Genomic DNA, 20910 nt, shown 5'->3' on the forward strand with positions numbered 1-20910 from the left:
AGGTCAAAGTTGGAATTTTGTTGTGTCCCATGTTAAGTGAATGGACAATTTTGCAGAGCTATTTTCATTCGTGCATTGTAAAAAATTATGTGTCACGATTTCGTTTTAACTTTCAGGACCTGTTGAGAAACGACTATAGAACATGTTGTTATGCTTCGTTAAGCTGTCAGAATTCGTTTGCTATTTTTATGCTCGTTTAAAATTGAAAAAATTAACCTGGGAAGTCAACGGGGGCGTGTTTGGTGCTTAATAACTTTGTACGTTGAAGATATATTTAAGTGAAAGTTGATAGGATATACAACTTTTGATGCTCTTTCCAATGATATATAGAGCGTTATTGCACGTTGTGCCGTTTTTGAGAAATTTAGTAAAAAAGCACGACATTACCGAGATTTGAGCTCACACCTATATTGGTCTTGCTCAGACAGTATACGAACAGGTGACGGGGATACCTCCCATTGAAGGATGCGATTTAATGCTAAATATTAGCGGCCGGCCTCCGTGGGGACGTTTTGTACGACTTATATCTCAGCAAGCAGGGGCCGATACACTTGCGGTTTTTTGTGTGGGTAGCGTATACCCTTCTTAGAAGTATTTACCAGGATGATGCATGCCGGTGACCCCTACTGCACGTGACACGTGTAAAACGGAGAGGTGTCACTTTTGTTGTAATGACAATAACACGGTAATTACTTGGCTGATTGCACTGAAACTACACAAGGATGTAGGCACCCGCCGGACCATGCCTTTTCGTGTGCTACGGTTGGGGTGCAACTGCACGTGCGCACGTGCAGGGTGACGCTTCGAGATCTCGAGAACGGCCGGGCCGATTGAGTCAAATTTGGTACACCGCTAGAGACCAGTTAGTAGGGTGCCGTGCGCAAGTCAGTAGGACCAATTTTGCACGTGCGCACGTGCAGGGTGCCGCTTCGAGATCTCCAAAACGGCCGGGCCGATTGCACTCAAATTTGGCACACCGCTAGAGAGCAGTTAGTAGAGTGCCATGCACAAGTCAGTTAGTATGTATTTTCATGTGCCACGGTTGGGGTGCAGCTGCACGTGAGCACGTGTAGGGGTCGCTTCCAGATCTTGAAAACAGCTGGGCCGATTCACCTCAAATTTGGTACACCGCTAGAGACCGGCGAAAAGGGTGTCGTGCACAAGTCAATTGGGACCCAGCTTGCATGTGCGCACGTGCAGGGTGCCGCTTCGAGATTTCGAAAACGCCGGGGCCGATTGCACTCAAATTTGGCACACCGCTAGAGACCGGTTAGTAGAGTGCAGCGCACGTCAGTTCATAGCACACCCACTCCGGTCTGCACGTGCAAGGCTCATCCTCTCTTTTGGCGGCGGGCGTTTTTGCGGCGTTACAGAGGTGCTTGCTCAAACAACCTGCGGTCCCGCGATGCGGAGCCCAGCATCGCAGATGCTGGTAGCAGTCTGGTGTACCTACCTACCTACCTACCTACCTACAGAAGAAACATAAAAATATTGTCATTTAAAATTATAAATTGCCATGCAATTCAAAGTTTCTATGTAATAAGGATGGATACCTAGTGATGGACAGGTGGATCATGATATTGAGGTTCAATGGGTAGAATTGGAGCAGAAGTTTCATTTAATGGGTGCAAAATAGCCCAGTAGTTGACTCGCCCCTTAACCCAAATCACCACCTTTCACCTAAAAGTTGTCAATTTAATTTTGGCCATATTCCAACTCCATTTACACTAAATATCAGATATTGCAGTTGAAAGTTGGCTGCTCGGATTTTGGAAGTGTTCGTGATTTGGCCATTTACCCTACACCATGTCTATTTTAATGGATAATCACGGAGCGAGCGAAGCGAGCGTAGTCTTTCCTTAGATTAACGGAAATTTCTGAGTATGAGCGGCCGGCCGGCCGGCCGGCCGTGGTCACGCTTTTGCGAGGCTTATATCTCAGCAACCACTTGACCGATTTACACGCGGTAATTTTTTTAGGGTAGCTTCATTCCTTCTACCAAGTATTGGACTATTCCCGATGCATGTGGGTGACCCCTTATGCACGTGCCACGTGCAAAACGAAGAGGTGTCACTTTTGTAATTGTTGCAATATCTCGGTAACTACTTGGCCGATTGCGCTGAAAGTTGGCATGTAGGTAGGCACCCACTAGGCACTGCATATACATGTGCCAGAGTTGGGGTGTTTTAATTATTATTTCGTTTTAAATGACAATGTTTTAAGTTTCGTCGAAATCGGCCCATATTTGGCAAACATTCGCTGCACCAAACATGGATTCTGCCCGAAACGGCGCCGCCGGCTCATGGTAGATGCCGGGGCGGCCACCCAGCACATAGAAGCCCATCGCATTACAAGCACCCGTCTGCGAGAAATGCGATGCCAAAAATCCACCTAATGTTGAAGCCTATGGGCCTAAAACACGTGCACGTGCCACGTGCAAGAAAAATAATTATATTCTTAGCTGAGGGTGTTTCGTGGTAGATAATCTGTGGGGGCAGCTGCCCTGAAAATTTAATTTGCGAGGCAAAACGGTAAATTTCGTTTTAATTATTATTTCATTTGAAATAAAACCACTTAATAATATTCGGTAAAATATTTTGAGGAAAATGAAATATATTAGATATGTTATGCTTAGGCTCTCAGGAGAAAAGGATCAACAAACGTTCTGCTGCAAATTAAACAATGCAGCAAATTAGCTATTAATTAGTTACGTAAACGTAATTAGCGAGACGAAAACGGCGCTTTAGTTTCAGTTATTTTTGTAGGGGTTTCATATATTTATACAGTTCAGTGGGTTGTTTCTGAGGAGATGTGGTGGAGATGTGAATAGGGCCTTGCACTTTATCATCTGGATTAAAAAAAAAAAAACGTTTCCTGCTGAGTGCAGAAAGGTAGGTAGGTGCATCGCCAGGTTCTATCACCAGGATTGGAGCAGTTATTGCAGTTGAAAGTCAAAGTTGGCTATTCATGTTTAGGCCCTGTTCTTTATTTGGCCATCTACCCCATACTGCAGTTGTGATGACAAGCAGTTTTCAGTGTAGTTTTGTGATCTTTGATGTCATCAATTGGTGTCATTATTTTTCGTCAACTAAAACTTATTTGAACTTTCCATTCAATCGACTCAATCATACGAGTCACTCTAATTTTCGGGAATCAAATCAGTCAACCAGTCGCTAAAGTCAAACGAGTCAGTCAACCAGTCATCTCGAAAAGTCAATCGACTCAATCCAATCAACTCAAAACACGCGTTGAAACAAATCAATCAATTCAATCGACTTGATTGGTATACAACCCTGTTGGGGAGGGCAAAAGTTTCCGACCTATCCGACGACCCCTATCCGCCCCCGCACTGGGAGGAATGTAAAATAAATTTTGGATGGGGATGCAAAATTTTCTCAAGGGGCCCCACTGAAGGTTTTGGGCCCCTTTACTTTTTAAGCTGCCGATCATCGATTTATGAAAACCTAAAGTTAAGGAAACAATCCATACAGGAAGTTATCCAAAATGTTTGCATATTTCAGTGAACCTAACAAAATCACAGCATACCTAAATAAGTGAAATGCAACAAGTTTTTTTACTGGGTGATTTTTCTTATGCTAACCACCGCCCGCAAGCCTCAAACCACTTTTCTGGATCCGCAGTGGACCTTTGAGAGCCCTACGGGTCCGCTCTTACAAGACCGTTAAAAACCTCTGGAAACTGAATGACTCAATGGAGGCTCCTCCAGAAGCCTTCACGACTTCTCAGATTGAATGAGTCCCCGACCAGGTCGGTTCCTCAGAAGGTGCTGAAGGGTTTCAGAAAGCAGCGTAGGCTCGAGAGTCTGGAAAGTTCTCAAAGACCGGCATCGGACCCAAAAAGCCTGTATGGAGGCCCTCAAAAACCGAGATAGAGGCCAAAGGAGCTGATGTTTAGCCTAAAGAACCGGTGTGGAGGAAAGGGTAGGAGTCTGAGTGAGGCCTTCAGGGGCAAGCGTTAGGGCCCCAAAAGTATGTGTGAGGCTCTTGGAGGCAGGTAGGTCCCTGGAGCGTTCATGGGGTCCCAAGAGCTCCCGTGTGAGCCCAAAAATTCGGCTTCATGTCCGTGGAACATGCATGAGGATTCTTAGAAGCCGCTTGGACACATATTTGATGGGTCGTGGGTACCAAGATCGACGTAATGGTCCTAAAAGCCGGTGTAGGGCCAAGAAGTTCCGGTGTTGAGACTCTCAGAGGCCGGCGAAGGGGCACCAGGAGCGGATACAGTGTCTCAACAAGCCTACATGGGACCTGACAATCAGTGTGGAATCCCACGAGCCTGCGTAAGCTCTCAGAGACCTTTGTAAGGCCCTCAAAGGTCGTTGTGAAGGGCCTCTGAATCTGAAATCTTCGCGGGGCCCCGAGGCCAGCGTGTCCCCTGCCTGCGTTAAGGCCCTCCAGAGGCCGTCGTAGGGTTCTTCATAGGCCAGCGTGGGCCCTTGGAGCCTTCGTTACGGGACTCTCAGAGGTCAGCATGACCCCTGCAGTCTGCCTGCGTTGAGGCCAGATCAGAGGCCGTCGTGGGGCCCTCAGACGCCAGCGTGGGCATTTGAAGCTTGCATTGGGTCCTAGAGATCGTCGTGAGGGCACTCAGTGAACGTCTCGGGTGGAATCACTGTGGAAATCGTTGTGAGGGCCCTTAGAAGCCTTCAAGAGGACCATCAGAGGTCATCATGAAGATCCTTGGCCATCATGACGGTCTTCATAGGCCCTGGGCCCTCAGGTATCTTTGCAAGGCCCTCAGAGGCTGTGGTAAGGACATCAGAGTCCATCGTTAGGGGCATCAAGAGACCGTCACAGGTTCCTCAGATGCCAGCATAGCCCCTGCAGTCTGGTTGTTTTGGGGCCCTCAGAGGCCGTCGTGGGCCGTCTAAAGCCCGATGGGCACTCAGACCTGAGATGAGTCTAGGACCGTGTCACGAGGGCCCTCAGAGACCGCCGTGGGGGCCCTCAGAGGCAGCGTAACCCCTGGAGTCTACGTGGGGTCCTCAGATGCCGTCATGGGGCACCAAACGCGGTTCAGGACACTCCTAGCCGGTGAGGGCCCCAAAGACCAGCATAGGGCGCTCCTGACCAACAACTGGACGTCTGATGATCGGTGATCCCACATGATCGTTCGTTTCCCGATCACTGGTTTTTAGGATTAAATGTATTTGGTGGCGTGACAGGCCTCTTATACGGCTTTTGGAGGGTGCAAAAAGCTATGTTTGCACTCCAATGTTTTCCATGGGTCTGGAGCTGAACCCCTGCACCCTCTATCCGGATTTCCGCTGCCCTTGAGCACCGAGATGACCAAACGACTTTACAACGCCACACTATCTACATGCAATCAGTTCAGGGAGTTCGATCTATTAACAGCATTCTGGCATAAATCATCAGCAGCGAGCGTCCAGCTCCTTACTTCGGAATGGCCGTCACCGAAAGTCCTGCTTTTCGTCCAGATAGTCCTCGACACCGTATTCAATTTTATCATCTCTATATGCTTTGGGAGGGGCAAAAGGACAGTCTTGCCCACATGATTTAGCTTTGGGGAGGGCAAATGCCCATTTTGCCCTCCCCTGGATCCGCCACTGGTCTGAACTGGCACCGCGTGTATACTGCCAGCTCGGACGGCAGCTAGCCAGTAGTCGAGTAGAGCTGTCCGTGTGGGACGTGTCACAACACGCTCAGCACGGCGCTCAGCACCGCCGAGCCGAGGTGCAGCCAGACCCGGGGGGAGCGGTCACGTGACCGAGCCGTCCGACTCCACCGGGGGAGCGGTCACGTGACCGAGGCCGGCCGTGCCGCCGGGACCAGGCGCGGTGAACCGAGTCGGACGGTCCGAGACGTGTGTTCTACATACAGAATAGCGTAATGCCACGATCGGTAGTCACTCCAGCACATCACTTTTCACTGTCCAATTACCCACAATACCCGCCCGGTAATTACCCACCATATTACATCTCCCGTCCAGCCAATTACCCACAATACCCGCCGGGTAATTACCCACTACATCACATCCGTGGGCTTCTACTACATCTACACTACTACTACTACAACTACATGACTACACTAGAGCGGACACCGGGGCCGTGTGCCGGCTGACCGGCGCCGCTCTCAGTGCCGGCTGGTGCAGCCCACACGGCAGCAGTCAGCTGGCGGCCCCGGCCGACTGGCTCGGCCTCTCTGCAGTCAGCTCATCACTGCATGCACGGTCGGTACTGGTAGTGCAGCGCATCAATCATCACCAGTAGTACACTATGACCCAACCGCCTTGTCGGCTCTTCAGCTGGAGTCCTCAACTCTCCTCCGAATCCTCCTCCGAATCCTTCTCCGAATCCTTCTCCGAATCCTCCTCCGAATCCTCCTCCGAATCCTCCTCCAAATCCTCCCACTCAAACACTATGACCCCATCGCCTTCCTGGCTCTTCAGCTGACGGTACAGCTCCTCTGTGGACAGAGCAGAGACACGTCTGAGGTGGACACGTCACACACAGACAGACACACAGACAGCGGTACAGCCATGTCCACACACCGCCGGCCAGTGACGTCACACACAGGACAGACGGCTGACGTGACGTCACCGTCGGCCGTGGTGGCCGTGACGCGTCACGTCACCGTCCGTGACGTGGCCTGCGGCAGTGGTCGAGTGTGTGTGTCTGAGAGGCCGGTGGCGCCGTGCAGCGTCTGTTGTGAGGGACTGACTGGTCAGAGGCGCGGCGCGCGGCGCCCTCTCACCTACCGGGCACATGGAGATGGATGGTACCGAATGGGCCCCGGCGCAGGTTCGCCTCCTTCAGGGCGGTCAGCACGGCCCGGGTGGTGTCTGACGTGCAGTGAAGGTACAGATTGTACAGCCCCCGACACGACTTCACCAGTCTGTAACAGAGCAGAGCAGCAGAGCCGTCACACACAAACACAGCGGCACCAGCCGGCCGGACGTACGAGTCAGTGTCAGTGTCAGTATTTCAGTGTCGGTGTGTTGGTGTCAGTGTCAGTGTGTCAGTGCCAGTGTCAATGTGTCAGTGCCAGTGTGTCATTGTGTCATTGTGTCAGTATCAGTGCGTCAATGTCAGTGTCAGTGTATCAGTATCAGTGTGTTAATGTCAGAGTGTCAGTGTCAGTGTGTCTGTGTCAGTGTCAGTGCCAGTGTGTCAGTGCGTCAGTGTCAGTGTCAGTGTGTCAGTGTCAGTGTCAGTGTGTCAGTGTCAGTGTGTCAGTGTGTCAGTGTCAGTGTGTCAGTGTCAGTGTCAGTGTCTGACAGGACACCCCTCGCCAGTGTCTGCTGACTGACCTGGTGTACGCTGCTGCTGTGAAGGCCGTCTCTGCCGGCCGCTGGAGGTCCCCCAGTGTAAGGACCACCAGCCCGGGGCAGCCGCTGAGACTGTCCAGCACGGCGTCAGGGACGCCGCCGGACAGGGTGAGATTGGACAGCTCAGGGCACCTGGTGAGGGGCTCCAGGCTCACGGTGTCAGGGACGCCGCCGGACAGGGTGATAACCCACAGCTCAGGGCACCTGGTGAGGAGCTCCAGGCTGCCGGCCGTGAGATCAGGACAGTCTGGAAAACACACAGACACACATACAGACAGGATCAGTCGGTAGAAATACATGTAAATAAAAAAACGAAATAGTTATGAATTCGCATGGTTTTATGGGCACCGTAAGCCATGATATAACAGTGGTACTATATGATATGCCATATAAACATGAATGAATGTGATAACATGAATGAATGAACATGATAACATGAATGTTCATGTTATCTATGGATATGCAATCAGTTCAGCCAATGCATTGAAGTGCATTGAACATTGCATTACAATCGCAATATGTACAGGGTGGAAAGTAATTACGCGAACATACTTTTTCGTCTTCTAGTAATGAAAAAAAACGGCGGTGACATAAACAATATATGTTTTACTTTATCCTTATCTAGTTGCGATGCATTGACATAGGCGTTCCGGCATGATTTACATCAGCATGTGAAGATCTGTTGGCCAAAGCTCAGCCCACACCTTATGGAGCTGTCCAGTGAGGTAATCGGTATTGGTGGCTCCTTGCAGCTTTTAGACGGTCTCCTGAGGAGTCATCTGGAGATTTTTAATCGAATTGAGGCCCAGGCGTTTCCCAGATCAGCTTTTGTATGTCCTGAAGAAAAACAGGCTCTCACAGCACCAGTATTGCGTTTTGTTGGCCGTGAAAGTAAGGATTTCACCAATCACGAAGAGCAGTTTCTTTGCGTCAGGCACAAAAGTGCGCTCAGTCATTTTGCCCCTTTCGTTGCACGGTGGATTAGACAGGGACACTCGTCTTGGAGGATGTTCCACCGGTTGTATACTTTATTTTTAGTGACCTTTTTTAGCGCTACACGCAATTCTGACACCACCCGGGGGCTCGTGACCCACTGATGTGTTCCTTTGCCGGATGTTTGAAGGTTGGGACGGACGGGACATAGGACGCAACAGCAGCCCTCAGAGCAGTTGTTCTGCAGGTTTGACGGATGAAACAGTTTCACAGATGTCTCACCCAACCACAAATCCAGCTGCCTGTCCTCCTCTGTCCATCTTTGATTGTCTTTGAAAAGCTTCAATTAACAATTATGCTGTTAATTCGTGAATTTTGGTCATCCCGAGGGTTTGTACTACTTAATTTTCGAATTTTTGCGTATTAATGTGCGAATCGTGATATCCTAGATCGGGTACCCGGCCAGAGTAAGCTATTTTGTCAGTTTTCGGGTCGACTGGCGTCGTTTTGTCGCCGACATGGTGACCACCCGCCCGGCGACAGAATTCGCCGAGGGGTTGCTGCCGCGGACGGCTTTGCTTTTTAAGTCCTCTCAAGTGTTATTATGTTAAAAAAAAACGTATAATTGTGCAATGCTGGTGCTGAGACCGCTACGAATCCCTTCTCCGCCAGTCCAGCGAAAATAATCACAAACGCTTTCCCTGGCAGCTCCAAATTGAGCTCTTTGCCCATTTCGGTCTTGTGCAGCGTATGGTGTCTGCACCATTTTAAGTCGAGAGGTGTTTGAGACCTCCCAGGTCATTGTTCAAAGTTAGGTCACTTTTGGTAGATGAGGCGACAACAAACACGACCAATTATGTTCCATGACAGCCCGTACTCATAAAAATGCTCCACTGACGGTCAAAATTGTAAGAAAATACATGTTCGCGTAATTACTTTCCACCCTGTAGTTCAACTAACCATGGAATATGTCACTGAGTGAACAGTCCTCCATTTTGGAGCTCAGTTAGCTTCATTATTTCACAAAGCACATTGGCTATGTATCACACCTGTCTCCATGAGGTCCGACAACGGCACACCGTTACTCGATGTCCGCCATTCGCTGAGCTCGTATATCAGCGGCCTGTCCGTGCTGCCGCTGCTCACCGTATATATACAGTCGTGTGACCGCCCGTCCCAGGTCAGCCAGGTGACTGATGGTGTCGGCAGCCACCCCCTGGAGCGACACCGACAGATCCCCGTACCGTTCCGGCCACCTCGGCTCCGTCACCTCCGGCCCTGTCGGACAGAGCTGTGTCAGCTGACTGCAGTCGGACAGAGCTGCCGCCAGCTCCCCGCTGCACCACTGACACCAGAGTGTCAGACACTGACACAGCCTACACTGACATAGCCGAGCGGCCGCACAGCTATTTGTTAGCAGCAGCAGTCATATGTAGAATGTGAATATGAACATAATATGTATATGCGATAAGTATATGCATAATACAGTAGTCTATGAAACTACTTATACTGCTCTTATTGGTTGCACTATGTCTATAATCATCCCTCACTGGAAATAACTGCTCAAGTGCTCACTAATTGTAACAATGCCCATGCATTCCCTGCTGGCCGCCTTCGATCGTGGCGCCACCTATACTCTGTATAACCGCCGCGGCAGGGCCACGGCCAGTCAGTCTCGTCAGTCTGCTCAGACTCGTCGTCAGCGAGCTATCTATATAGTCAGTCAGTGCCAGTCGTCGATTAAAGGTAGTGTGCCACCTTTGAAAGATTTCCCATTTTATTTTTCCTAGGATAAGAAGCTTCTGTTTTTACCTAATATCGCAAAAAAAAATCAAAAATGGGCCTGGAATAGTGCCTTTTTCGCCTAAAAGTTTATCGGTTTTTAGATATGTATAACAACTGTAGTGGGCTCACCTGCAAACTGGCGTCGGGCAACAATCGCGAATGCGGCGCACTTGTGACAATAAGCAAAGGTCATTATAGTGTTACGACCATACGACGTACGGGAATGAGTTATCAGCTGTCTAATCGTAGACAACACAATGTCGAGCCTTAAACTGTAAGCCCGTATTGGTATTGTTTCTTTTATTTGGCTGTCGAACATTATTTATCCCTCGCCGGACCTATTGGTTTTCTACATACGCGCCGGCCGAGGGGGGGGGGGGGGGCGGGTACGACCCCCCCCCCCGCCGTTTCGCCCCTGGTGGAGCTAGCGCGTCGCGGAAAAAACGAGCGTGTGCGCCGTTACGAGACGCAGAGATTGGTACCCGATTTTAAGGTCCTAGGTCAACCGGTGACCTCTGAGGTCAGGTCAAGTGCCCCAAGGTACGGTTCAGTTTTTGGTGAATAACTTCGCAAAAAACGGCCGCAGAGCGCCGATTTTGGCAGCATCGTGATCGTCTCGCTCAGGCGCGTCGAATGATATACTTTTTGTCCGGGTCAGGTCAACTTGGGGTGTTGACCTCAGGTCAAGGTCAGGTCAGCACCCCCAGGTCACGAAGTTGGTCGAAAGAGGTCATGTCGCATATCATTCGATTCGGCAGGTCTTCCTGAGTCCATTGGTGGCTTTCCCGACTCGCTAGCTCAATTTGATCAAGAGTTATTGACGAAAAACTAATATGACCTTGATGACGTCATAAATGACGTCACGCAAGGTCAACATTGCAAAAGTGACGCATCTAACCTTGCAAGGAGTGCATCAAATCACGATTCTGTGTGCTTGAGATAGTTGGAGATCGTTCCCGGCGCCAGAATAGCAGTTTTCATTTTTCCCCATTGACTTATAATGGTGAGGTCACGAAAATGACCTGACCTCATATGACCTTTAGGAAAAATCCGAGATATACAAGTTGTGGGACTCATAATGGATACTAGATCCTGCAAGTTTCATTTCCCTGTGACATCTCCTCTGGCAGTGAGGGCGTTGCGAAGTTGCGACATCTGAAGACCGTGCAGAGGTTCACTTATGACGTCATAGGTCAGTGACCTGACCTGACCCAAAAATGCGGTTGGTGTCAAAAGATCCGGCTTGGATCAAAGGTCAGGTATGCCAAGTTTCAGCTCTCTATCGCCAGCGTGTTCGGAGCTATCGCGAAAAAACCCTATGGGGGGGGGCGGCACCCGCCCCCCCCCCCTCGGCCGGCGAGGGTTATGGTTTGAAATATAATTTTATGTAAAATAATTGATATGAAAAAGCCGTCTTATAAGTTATTTATTCCATTTCATTCCATTTCATTCCAGTTATTCCATTTCACCACACGCAAGTGGCAGAAATGACAATGATCAGCTGACGCATTTTTCTTGGCCGAAGTCAGAGCGCGCAGCCCGACGCACCACCACCGCACCACAAAGTATGAGCAGAAGCCGCGCCCAAAGCCAGGGCCCCGGTAACGTGAGGTAGCCGAGTCGGGGCAGCGTGCGCTGATCCAAGCCGGGGCCGCAGCTTTGGGCGCGGTCTACCGCATCCCCGCGGGCAGCCCCGGGCTATCACATGACACCGGGAGGACGCGCGGCTCCGGCTTGGGTCAGCGCACGCTGCCCTGTCTCGGCTACCTCACGTTACCGGGGCCCTGGCTTTGGGCGTGGTCTACCGCACCACCTAACAGGCGTGTTCGAAACCGCAGGAGCTGATGATGAACGGGTTTATCGAAACTTGATTGGATGAGCATATCGGTAGTAGCGATTTCAGTGTGTGCATTTATTGTTCATAGTGGTGTGAAATGTGGTTGGGGTACGACCGACAACCCGTCGGGGCGAATTTCGCACTGGGGTACTCAAAATTTGAAGAATTTAAGACGTTTCCATGAGTTTTGAAGGTATGGATAAGTTCTAAAAATCCGGTTCTCCTTATCTGGGCCATTAACTCCATACGGTCCAGGAAAGCTGGCACACTACCTTTAACCCTCGCCGGACCTATTGGTTTTCAACATACGCGCCGGCCGAGGGGGAGGGGGGGGGGGGCGGGTACGACCCCCACTCGCCGTTTCGCCCCTGGTGGAGCTAGCGCGTCGCGGAAAAAACGAGCGTGTGCGCCGTTACGAGACGCAGAGATTGGTACCCGATTTTAAGGTTCTAGGTCAACCGGTGACCTCTGAGGTCAGGTCAAGTGCCCCAAGGTACGGTTCAGTTTTTGGTGAATAACTTCGCAAAAAAAAAACGGTCGCAGAGCCGCGATTTTGGCAGCATCGTGTTTGCCTCGCTCAGGCGCGTCGAATGATATACTTTTTGTTCGGGTCAGGTCAACTTGGGGTTTTGACCTCAGGTCAAGGTCAGGTCAGCACCCCCAGGTCACGAAGTTGGTCGAAAGAGGTCATGTCGCATATCATTCGATTCGGCAGGTCTTCCTGAGTCCATTGGTGGCTTTCCCGACTCGCTAGCTCAATTTGATCGGGAGTTATTGACGAAAAACTAATATGACCTTGATGACGTCATAAATGACGTCACGGAAGGTCAACATTGCAAAAGTGACGCATCTAACCTTGCAAGGAGTGCATCAAATCACGATTCTGTGTGCTTGAGATAGTTGGAGATCGTTCCCGGCGCCAGAATAGCAGTTTGAATTTTTCCCCATTGACTTATAATGGTGAGGTCACGAAAATGACCTGACCTCATATGACCTATAGGAAAAATCCGAGATATACAAGTTGTGAGACTCATAATGGATACTAGATCCTGCAAGTTTCATTTCCCTGTGACATCTCCTCTGGCAGTGAGGGCGTTGCGAAGTTGCGACATCTGAAGACCGTGCAGAGGTTCACTTATAACGTCATAGGTCAGTGACCTGACATGACCCAAAAATGCGGTTGGTGTCAAAAGATCCGGCTTGGATCAAAGGTCAGGTATGCCAAGTTTCAGCGTTCTATCGCCAGCGTGTTCGGAGTTATCGCGAAAAAACCCTATGGAGGGGGGCGGAACCCGCCCCCCCCCCCTCGGCCGGCGAGGGCTAACCCGCGACCTGGTGGGGGGGGGGGCTATTTTTTGCCCCCCCCCCTCCAGACTTTTCTATATATCTCCAGAACCGCTGCGCCGATCGTCACCAAACTTTCAGTACCCTCCCGGACATCAATTTTACACATTGTGACCAAAAAAAATTCCAAAGGCTATGATAGGTTGGCCGGAAATGACGTCAGAGTGACGTCATGTTCTGCCGTTTTCGACCCAAAAAAGGGTTTTGCGGGAAGAGCTGTCAGGCCTATAGCTTTGCAAATACAGAAAAATGATAAAGACATAAAAGCTGAAGAATGAACAGGGCTACAAAACTGGTATCTCGGATTTTTGAAATTTTTGGATTTTGACCCAAAAAAAATCAAAAAAATATTTTTTTTTGGATATAATAATCGAAAAATCCGAAAAGTTTTTTGAATTTCGCAAAAACCGGAATATATGTGATAGTCCTTACCGCCTTCCATCCACATACCAAATTTGAGATTGATACCTCTTTTTTGGCTAAGTTATAGCGAAAAAAACTGTTCAAAATTGATGACGTCAAATTTTCAAACTCAATTTTTAGCAATTCTAGACCCCGTAGCGCAAAACAAAGACCACCATTAGACTCCCCGTGACGAGCTGCATCGAATCAATACCAATTTTATGCAAAACTATCAACTTTAAAATTTGACCTTTTTTGGCCTGACCTTGACCTGACCTTGACCTGCACTTCACCAGAAAGTGACCTAAGCCGTACCTGATTGTCTTATAACCAACACCATTGAGTTGGAAATGAAAAATTGGGCATAAAACATGCATCACACAACCTTAGTAAAGTTGGGCTCATGTGACCTGACCCGTGACGGCCGTGACCCTTGGAGACCTGACCTGTGACCTGACCTGGTATTGTCAGTGACCTCTAACAGCAACATATCTACTAGGCAACTGACGCCCTATCGCTGATTCTCGACAAAATGCGTTTTCCTCGGTGTTATAGCGCATTCCCTAGAGGACCCGTGAACGGTGAAACATTTCATCTTTGACCTGACCTGTGACGTCATCGGTGACCCCGAGGTCAATGAAATTTGGTTTCCTTCGACAAATTTGACAGGCCTTTCGAACGCCGTTTGAATTTTGCGGATCCGTCCAGTAGTTTCGGAGATACGAGGGGGGCAAAAAATAGCCCCCCCCCCACCAGGTCGCGTTATAAACAGACCCCACCAGGGCGCGGGTTAATGCTCAATACGTTTGTTCGGAAATTTGCTGCTTGTGACAATACAACTATTCCTAGTTCCTCAACTTTTAAATCACCCCGTGACGTTACACTAATATTCCACGCATATGCCACAAGCATGAACACTATCGAAGGGCATGCATTGAACCCCTTCCCCCTCTCACCACAATACGAGTAATATACACGATTAACGATGAAACTTGCTAGTTGAGGCTGATTGGTTCGTCCATTTGCCGTCTTCGCTGACCATTTGCATATACCGGCATTACATGTGTAATCTGCGTTATATCACCTCTGACATTGAGGAGTATGAGGCCCTCCGGCAGCTGCCCCCTCAGTCGCGGGAGGTCGGCGGCGGTGACTGATAGGCATCGCAGCTCGGGGCACCTGGTGAGGGGCTCCAGGCTGCCGGCCGTGTGATCAGTACAATCTGGAAAACACACAGACACACATACAGACAGGATCATTTGGCTGTAATACATGTAGATATATGGCAAAACGAAAAAAAACACCTAATACCTAATTCACATGGTTTTATGGACACAGTAGACAATGGTAAAACAGTGCTATTATATGATATATGCAATCAGTTCAGCAAATGCATTGAACTTCATTGAACAGTGCAACACGATTGTTATGAGTATGATCAACTAACTCTGAACGAATATGTCACTGAGTGAACAGTCCTCCATTTTGGAGCTCAATTGGCTTCATTATTTCACAAAGCACATTGGCTATGTATCACTTCTGTCTCCATAAGGTCCGACAATGGCACACCGTTACTCGGTGGCCGCCATTCGCTGAGCCCGTATATCAGCGGCCTGTCCGTGCTGCCGCTGCTCACCGTATATCTCCAGTACTGTGACCGTCCGTCCCAGGTCAGCCAGGTGACTGATGGTGTCGGCAGTCACCCCCTGTAGCGACACTGACAGACCATCATACTCGTACCATTCCGGCCACCTCGGCTCCGTCACCTCCGGCCCTGTCGGACAGAGCTGTGTCAGCTGACTGCAGTCGGACAGAGCTGCCGCCAGCTCCCCGCTGCACCACTGACACCAGAGCGTCAGACACTGACACAGCCTACACTGACATAGCCGAGCGGCCGCACAGCAATTTTTAGCACCAGCAGTCATATGTAGAATGTGAATATGAACATAATATGTATATGCGATAAGTATATGCGTAATAACGTAGTCTATGCAACTACTTATACTTCTCTCATTGGTTGCACTATGTCTATAATCATCCCTCATTGTAAATACTTGCTCACTTATTGTAACAATGCCTGCATTCCCGTGCTGGCCGCCTTCGATCGTGGCGCCACCTATACTCTGTATAACCGCCGCTCCAGGGCCGCCGCCAGTCAGTCTCGCCAGTCTGCTCAGACTCGTCGTCAGTACGCTGTCTATGTAGTCTGTCAGTGTCAGTCGTCAACCCAGACTAATTACTTTTGTTCGGAAATTTGCTGCTTGTGACAATGCAACTATCGCTAGTACCTCAACTTTTAAATCACCCCGTGACGTTACACTAACCCGCGACCGCCTGGGGGGGGGGTCGGATCCGACCCCCCCCCTCCGTTTTTCTTGAATAACTCATGAACCGCTTGCGCTATCAACTTGAAACTTCGCATACCTTCTCCCCCATCAATTTGACGTCTCTTGTGCAATTTTTAAGAAAAAATTTTCAAAAATTTCTGAGATATATCGATTTTAGTGATGTAACTACATGGCGTTTTCAGTCAAAAAATGGTAAATGTTTAAAAAATCGCCAGAAATCGAGGTTTTAAGCAAATTGCAAATTAAGGACATGAAAAGACGCAGCTCTACGAGTTCTTTAAAATGGCTATCTCGGATTTTCCATAAAATGCGTTTTTTACCCCTAAAAATTCAAAAAACTATATTTTTTGGAAAACAGCTAATAAAATCCAAAATTTTGAGAATTTCCAAAAAACCGGAATATATGTTATAGAGCTCTATTAGAACATTAGATGTCCCAAATTTCAACTTTCTATCTTGATTTTTGACCCCCAAATTGTAAAAAAATAGCTCCAACATGCATAGGGCATGGTGACGTCATAAGCATTTTCGCGAATTAGAGGCACTTCTGAACATCGCATGTGAAAACAAATGGCTTCACTAGATTCCTGGGACAAAGCTCGTCTAGAAAAGTGCATTTTTATGTCAAAAATAAAAAGTTGAAAAATTGACCTTTTTTCTCAGCCCTCGTTTAGTATAAACGATTTTTTATGCTTTCAATGCACACTTATCACCAGCACAGTGACTTGGGGTCACATATAACCATTACCATCGGATTTGGCGTGAAAAAATAAGCCATAAAACATGTGTCGCACGCCCATGTAGCAGAAAGTGAAAACCGTGACCTTTCGTGACCTGACCTGACCTTGACCCGTACTTAGTATGACCCCTATACGCACATGGTACCTTCACTAGGTCTTTGAGGTCATTTGTGGTGAGTTTCGAGCAGCAGCTATCGATTCCGCTGTCCGTAAGCCTAATCATGCAAAACCCCTGAATTTGACCTTTGACCTGACCTTGACCCGAAAGTTGACCTCAATCTTAAAATCTTAAGAGTGCTTTGGGAAGGTCTCGTAGAGACCTTTCGAACGCCGCCTCGCGGGGCTCGATACGACCATTGGTTCTCGAGATAACAGGGGGGGGGGTCGGATCCGACCCCCCCCAGGCTGATGTGGGTACGGAAATAGCCCAGGCGGTGCCGGGCTAATATTCCAGGCATATGCCACAAGCATGGACACTATCGAAGGGTGTGCATTGAACCCCTTCCACCCTCTCACCACATTACGAGACGAGTAATATACACGATTAACGATGAAACTTGCTAGTTGAGGCTGATCAGTTCGTCCATTTGCCGTATCCCCTGTTCATTTGCATATACCGGCATTACATGTGTGATCTGCGGTACCTCACCTCTGACATTGAGGCGACTGAGACCCTCCGGCAGCTGCCCCCTCAGTCGCGGGAGGTCGGCGGCGGTGACTGATAGGTCCTGCAGCCCACGGCACCTGGTGAGGGGCTCCAGGCTGCCGGCCGTGTGATCAGTAAAATCTGGAAAACACACAGACACACATACAGACAGGATCAGTTGGCTGTAATACATGTCGATATATGACAAAACGAAACAACACCTAATAATTCACATGGTTTCATGGACACAGTAGACAATGGTAAAACAGTGCTATTATATGATATATGCAATCAGTTCAGCAAATGCATTGAACTTCATTGAACAGTGCAACACGATTGTTATGAGTATGATCAACTAACTCTGAACGAATATGTCACTGAGTGAACAGTCCTCCATTTTGGAGCTCAATTGGCTTCATTATATCGCAAAGCACATTGGCTATGTATCACTTCTGTCTCCATAAGGTCCGACAATGGCACACCGTTACTCGGTGGCCGCCATTCGCTGATCTCGTACATCAGCGGCCTGTCCGTGCTGCCGCTGCTCACCGTATATCTCCAGTCGGTTGACCATCCGTCCCAGGTCAGCCAGGTGACTGATGGTGTCGGCAGTCACCCCCTGGAGCGACACTGACAGACCACCATCACCAAAGTACCATCTCGGCCACCTCGGCTCCGTCACCTTCGGCCCTGTCGGACAGAGCTGTGTCAGCTGACTGCAGTCGGTCAGAGCTGCCGCCAGCTCCCCGCTGCAACACTGACACCGGAGTGTCAGACACTGACACAGCCAGCACTGACACAGCCGAGCGGCCGCACAGCAATTTTTAGCACCAGCAGTCAAATGTATGTATAATGTGAATATGAACATAAGATGTATATGGAATAAGTATATGCGTAATACAATAGTCTATAAAACTACTTATACTACTCTCATTGGTTGTACTATGTCTATAATCATTCCTCATTGGAATACGTGCTCACTAATTGTAGCAATGCCCATGCATTCCTTGTTGGCCGCCTTCGATCGTGGCGTCACCTATGTATACTCTGTATAACCGCCCCGCCAGGGCCGCGGCCAGTCAGTCTCTTTAGTCTGCTCAGACTCGTCGTCAGTACGCTCTCTATGTAGTCAGTCAGTGTCAGTTGTCGATCAGGCGTGCGTTCGACATCCGGAAAATGAGGGATAATTATCCGGGATCACCGGTAATAATTTGGTATTGCAAGGACTATCGATGCAATAAGTCATATTTTTATATTGCTTTTGCTTCAGTAATGGCTCTTTTACTCATTGGCATGTGCGTTGTGCACGGTGTCAGCCTAAAACACCGAATGATCCCGTTGATCCAGGAAAATTATCCCTGATTTTCCGGATGCCGAATTCGCACTAATACTCAATACGTTTGTTCGGAAATTTGCTGCTTGTAACAATGCAACTATCGCTAGTACCTCAACTTTTAAATCACCCCGTGACGTTACACTAATATTCCACGCATATGCCACAAGCATGGACACTATCGAAGGGCATGCATTGAACCCCTTCCCCCTCTCACCACAATACGAGACGAGTAATATACACGATTAACGATGAAACTTGCTAGTTGAGGCTGATCAGTTCGTCCATTTGCCGTCTCCCCTGTTCATTTGCATATACCGGCATTACATGTGTGATCTGCGGTATCTCACCTCTGACATTGAGGCGACAGAGGCCCTCCGGCAGCTGCCCAATCAGTCGCGGGAGGTCGGCGGCGGTGACTGATAGCTCCTGCAGCCCACGGCACCTGGTGAGGGGCTCCAGGCTGCCGGTCGTGTGATCAGTACAATCTGGAAAACACGCAGACACACATACAGACAGGATCAGTTGGCTGTAATACATGTCGATATATGACAAAACGAAACAACACCTAATAATTCACATGGTTTCATGGACACAGTAGACAATGGTAAAACACTAAACAGTGCTATTATATGATATGCAATGTTAAGCAAATGCATTGAACTTCATTGAACAGTGCAACACAGTTGTTATGAGTATGATCAACTAACTCTGAACGAATATGTCACTGAGTGAACAGTCCTCCTCTATTTTGTTTGGAGCTCATTTAGCTTCATTTTATCGCAAAGCACATTGGCTATGTATCACACCTGTCTCCATGAGGTGCGACAACGGCACACCGTTACTCGGTGTCCGCCATTCGCTGAGCTGGTGTATCAGCGGCCTGTCCGTGCTGCCGCTGCTCACCGTATATCTCTAGTAGTTCGACCGTCCGTCCCAGGTCAGCCAGGTGACTGATGGTGTCGGCAGTCACCCCCTGGAGCGACACTGACAGATCACTCCATGGGTACCGTCCCGGCCACCTCGGCTCCGCCACCTCCGGCCCTGTCGGACAGAGCTGTGTCAGTTGACTGCAGTCGGACAGAGCTGCCGCCAGCTCCCCGCTGCACCACTGACACCAGAGTGTCAGACACTGACACAGCCAGCACTGATACAGCCGAGCGGCAGCACAACAATTCCTAGCAACAGCAGTTGCAGTCATATGTAGAATGTAAATATGAATATATAAAGTATATGCGATAAGTATATGCGTGATACAGTAGTCTATGAAACTACTTTATATATGCAACTACCAGTGGTTGCGCTGTAATCAATGATTACAGCGCAAATTCCTCATTGGAACAACTGCCTACTAACTGTAACCATGCCTGCATTCCCTCCCGTGCTGGCCGCCTTCGATCGTGGCGCCACCTATACTCTGTAACTGGTTCAGTTGTCATGGAACCACTCTGTATAACCGCCCCGCCAGGGCCGCGGCCAGTCAGTCTCGCCATTCTGCCAGGGCCTCGGCTAACATGTTAACTACTGGGGCAAATGCCCCAGTAGAGTCGAGACTCGAGGAATGCCCCAGTAGTGGTCAGGCTTTGCCCAACCTCCACAAAATGAGAATACATCAATATTAACGCACATTCTTTCATTCGGGAGCGGTTGAAGACGTTTATGGCAAGAAATCAGGGGCGGCGGAAGAGGGAGTGCACGGCGTGCAGCTGCACCCTCAATGTCTATCCAAAAACATAGGCGTGCATTGGATATCTTTTTGCACTCCATAACCCATCTTCATTCGAAAGAGCGTCAAAAATAATGACGAAATTACTTCGGGCACTTTTTTGGTCAGGTCAAAGGTCAGGTCATGGTGAAGGCCAAATTTCGCCGATTTTCAGGTCGAATATCGACAGTTTACAAGATGCCGACGCATAACTCGGGAACCAATTAGAGCTACAGCACCGCGCAGGGCGTATTTTAAGGGATTTTCACTGGGTCGGCAATCACAATTAGGGGCGGCATTTTGCACTCATAGGGGCGGCACTTTACATCTGAGGGGGGCGGCATACCTAATATTTAATGACCAAAAAAAGACACGTTCGACGGTTCTTTTATAACTCTTCCTAAGTAATGATTTCAGATTCAACCTACCTAAGCTCAGCGGTATTACGTTTATTTTTCCGGGATATAGTATTTCTCTCGTCATAATGCGACAAATGAACTATAATTTGACTTTACAAAAATTAAATTAA

The 20910-nt window shown here is 48.9% G+C and overlaps 1 protein-coding gene across 1 annotated transcript; it reads right to left on the reverse strand.

Moving 5' to 3' along the window:
* Positions 1-6294: 6294 nt before the first annotated feature.
* On the reverse strand, positions 6295-17355 carry LOC122387022. The gene is made up of 4 exons (XM_043376830.1): positions 17347-17355; positions 7291-7523; positions 6739-6875; positions 6295-6446 (listed from the first exon to the last, which is right to left on the reverse strand). Exons 1-4 carry the CDS (start codon positions 17353-17355, stop codon positions 6295-6297), a joined length of 531 nt encoding a protein of 176 aa, XP_043232765.1.
* Between the last annotated feature and the right edge of the window lie 3555 nt (positions 17356-20910).

The sequence above is a fragment of the Amphibalanus amphitrite genome, unplaced genomic scaffold (genome assembly GCF_019059575.1).
Source record: "Amphibalanus amphitrite isolate SeventyFive unplaced genomic scaffold, NRLGWU_Aamphi_draft 000271F_arrow, whole genome shotgun sequence".
NCBI classification, from domain to species: Eukaryota; Metazoa; Arthropoda; class Thecostraca; order Balanomorpha; family Balanidae; genus Amphibalanus; species Amphibalanus amphitrite.